The following is a 2,984-nucleotide window of genomic DNA, read 5'->3' as shown; positions in this document are numbered from 1 at the left end:
AATGTAGCCACCATATTCCAGTACCATAAACACATGTCACATGAAGACACAATTCACAAAACACAACCCTCTGTACTCATAAATCTAACACATTTTTCCTTGCTAAAACACATGTTGCAAAACAACTCTGCTCATATTCTCAAATGAAAGCCCATGTGATGCAAAATGCTTGCCACAGTCACCAATCTTTGAACACAGGGAACACACCTGGCGTCAGTCATTACACACAACGACTCAAAATTGAAGACACCTGTTGCTAATGATGTGACCCCACCTATAAAAGCATAGTTTGGTGAAGATGCCAAACAATCACAATGGATGAAGGCATTCGAGCGTGCGGAAGGAGAAGAGCTGCAGGCCAAAGAGGAAGAGGGGTTGAGATCAGAGGAGGAAGAGGTGAATGCCTAAGAAGAAGAGGAGTTTGGAGTAGAGGAGGAAGAGAAGGTCCAGGTGGGAGAAGAAGACAACCTCGCACCATCATAACAGATGATATGCGAGCAAGAGTAATTGATCATGTCATTGTCCATGGCATGACAATGGCTGAAGCGGGACGAAGAGTACATCCAAACCTGAGTAGGTTCACCGTGGCCACCATTATCAAGGCATTTAGACAACACAACAGGTATAGTACGCTATTGCTTTCTTTGTCACACTACAGTTTTACAGGCCTGTGAAAGTGGTCTGTTACTTTACATGTAGTTTTACATATAAATCAGTCAATTGACAACACATGTTTCTTTCTTTAGAGCTGAAAGAATGCCACATAGAGGTGGGAGGGTTGCCATATTCACAGCGGCACAAGAAACCCTCATTGCAGATATGGTCCGTGAGAACAACTGCATTAGACTCCGAGAGATCAGAGACAAAGTCATTGCAGATAATGTAAACTTTGAGAACATTGATGCTGTCAGCGTGTCCACAATAGACCGAGTTCTCCGGCGCCAACAGATGAGGATGAAACAGGTCTACAGGGTTCCCTTTGAGCGCAACTCTGCGCGACACATAGAACAACGTTACGAGAATGTGCAAGTACGTATACATCAATGTCCACAGTACAGTTAGTGGACATACTGTGTTGCTTAGTGGCCTACATTACTTCTGGACAATACTGTGCTACCTGATTGACCGTTCTGAACACCTGTACGCTTTTCCATGTTCACAGAGGATAATGCAGTTGGACGCGATGGCCAGACCCCATGAGTACCTCTTCCTGGATGAGGCTGGCTTCAACCTCCAGAAACTAAGGCGAAGAGGCCGTAACATCATTGGCCAAAGAGCCATCACTGAGGTTCCTGGCCAACGGGGGGGTAATATTACTCTTTGTGCAGCTATGGGTACGGAGGGGCTTGTCCACCGGCATGCTGTCCTTGGGTCTTACAACACCCAACGTCTCCTCACCTTCCTAGAGGAGCTAAAAGACATCCTCCTGGACCGTCAACAACACCATCCTAGGCTAGCACATCACATGTATGTGATCATTTGGGACAACGTCCGCTTCCACAAAACACACCAAATCAGAGAGTGGTTAACCACCAACAGTGACCACTTTTTAAACGTCTGTCTGCCACCCTACTCCCCTTTCCTGAACCCTATAGAGGAGTTCTTCTCATCATGGAGATGGAAGGTGTATGACAGACAGCCATACACACGAGAGAATCTCGTACGGGCAATGGAGCTGGCCTGTGCTGACATCCCAGTGGAGGCCTTCCAGGGATGGATTCGCCATTCCAGGGCGTTTTTCCCGCGGTGCCTAGCAAGGGACAATATAGCCTGTGATGTGGATGAGGTGATGTGGCCCAATGCAGCTCGGCGACATGATGCCGCACAGTGACTGTGTGTAATACTGTAAAAAGACCGTGTAGACAATAAAAAAAAGACTTCACACCCTGATCATGTTTCCGAGAGTACTGTTGTGTGCGATAGATTCTGTTTTTGCATTGAGTTGTGTTACAGTAGTGTACGTACATGCAGGATGTTTTTATAGATTTATAGTCTTCATGTGAAACTCACAAATCTAAATGCCTAATCCTCTGCAGGGTTCTATGACGATCCGTTACTGTACAGTTTATAAAAATATGCATTGGCAGTTATGAACCAAAGAACCTTCTCACAAATTGAGCATTGTGTTTTCAATTGTTTTGCTGTAGTGTGTAATGCTGTGTATAGTGTTTACAGTTTTGACAGCTTCGAGCTGCTCTCTTGGTGTGGGAGTTTGAGTTTTGCAGTGGGAAGGTGTGGTTGTGTTTATGTAGCTTTAGAGAAGGGTGTTGTGTTTGGACATTGGGGGACCTGGTGGTAACGTTTGTGACATGTGTTTTAGCATTTGAGAAAAACTGTAAGATTGAGGAATGGAGAATATGGAGGGATGTAAACAACTAAAAAGTGTGGGTGGGCAGTGAACTAGTCACGAACCAGAGCAGCCTGGTGGAAACTTATGTTGTCCCAAATGACAACATAGCTGAGCTGTTCTGGGTTATCTGTCTGATCTGGTGGAATGAGTGTGTTGTGTAGGATGTCCAGGAATGTGATCAGATGGGCAGTGTTGTAAGGGACAAGGGTAGCATGGTGATGAAATTCACCATGGTTGGAAAATGCTGCACACATGCTGCACACACTATGATGTTCCAACCACGCTTGCCAGGGACTTCAACAATGACACGCTGACCAATGGCATTCCTTCCCCGCCTTTGTCTTTTTGTGAGGTTGAAGCCAACATCATCAATGAAGATAAACTTGTGCTCAACTGCAGCCACCTCTAGCTTAAGGACTCTCTAAACACACATGATACGTAGAAGTGGTCCCTATTGTAAGGCATAATCAGAGTATGATTACTGTACAGTACAGTAATATGTATACTTTAATTTATACAGTTTTGACAGTATGCAACACTTGTGGGATTGTATGGGACTTATTTGCACAAAGTTGCGATTCTTTGACTCTTTCTGAGCAGTCTGGATAATGGATGCTATAGTGCACCTGCTCAA

At 44.9% G+C, this 2,984-nt stretch overlaps 1 protein-coding gene across 1 annotated transcript; it reads left to right on the top strand.

The window, feature by feature from the left end:
• The first annotated feature begins 314 nt into the window (after positions 1–314).
• LOC147303054 (uncharacterized) lies at positions 315–1,841 on the top strand. The gene is made up of 4 exons (XM_086283669.1): positions 315–622; positions 747–1,029; positions 1,163–1,638; positions 1,817–1,841. Exons 1-4 carry the CDS (start codon positions 315–317, stop codon positions 1,839–1,841), a joined length of 1,092 nt encoding a protein of 363 aa, XP_086139795.1.
• Positions 1,842–2,984: the final 1,143 nt, after the last annotated feature.

Source organism: Aulonocara sp. 'chitande type north' Nkhata Bay, linkage group LG23, assembly GCF_057382095.1.
Source record: "Aulonocara sp. 'chitande type north' Nkhata Bay isolate Kocher_YH1m ecotype deep benthic linkage group LG23, A_spYH_male_GT1.1, whole genome shotgun sequence".
NCBI classification, from domain to species: Eukaryota; Metazoa; Chordata; class Actinopteri; order Cichliformes; family Cichlidae; genus Aulonocara; species Aulonocara sp. 'chitande type north' Nkhata Bay.
This window is presented reverse-complemented; position numbering and strand designations above follow the sequence as displayed.

Coding starts and splice junctions, on each gene's coding strand:
- LOC147303054 (XM_086283669.1), top strand. CDS start 315: ATGGATGAAGGCATTCGAGCGTGCGGAAGGAGAAGAGCTGCAGGCCAA. Junction 1,030..1,162: donor AACGTTACGAGAATGTGCAA/GTACGTATACAT, acceptor CCATGTTCACAG/AGGATAATGCAGTTGGACGC. Junction 1,639..1,816: donor TGGAAGGTGTATGACAGACA/GCCATACACACG, acceptor GCTCGGCGACAT/GATGCCGCACAGTGACTGTG.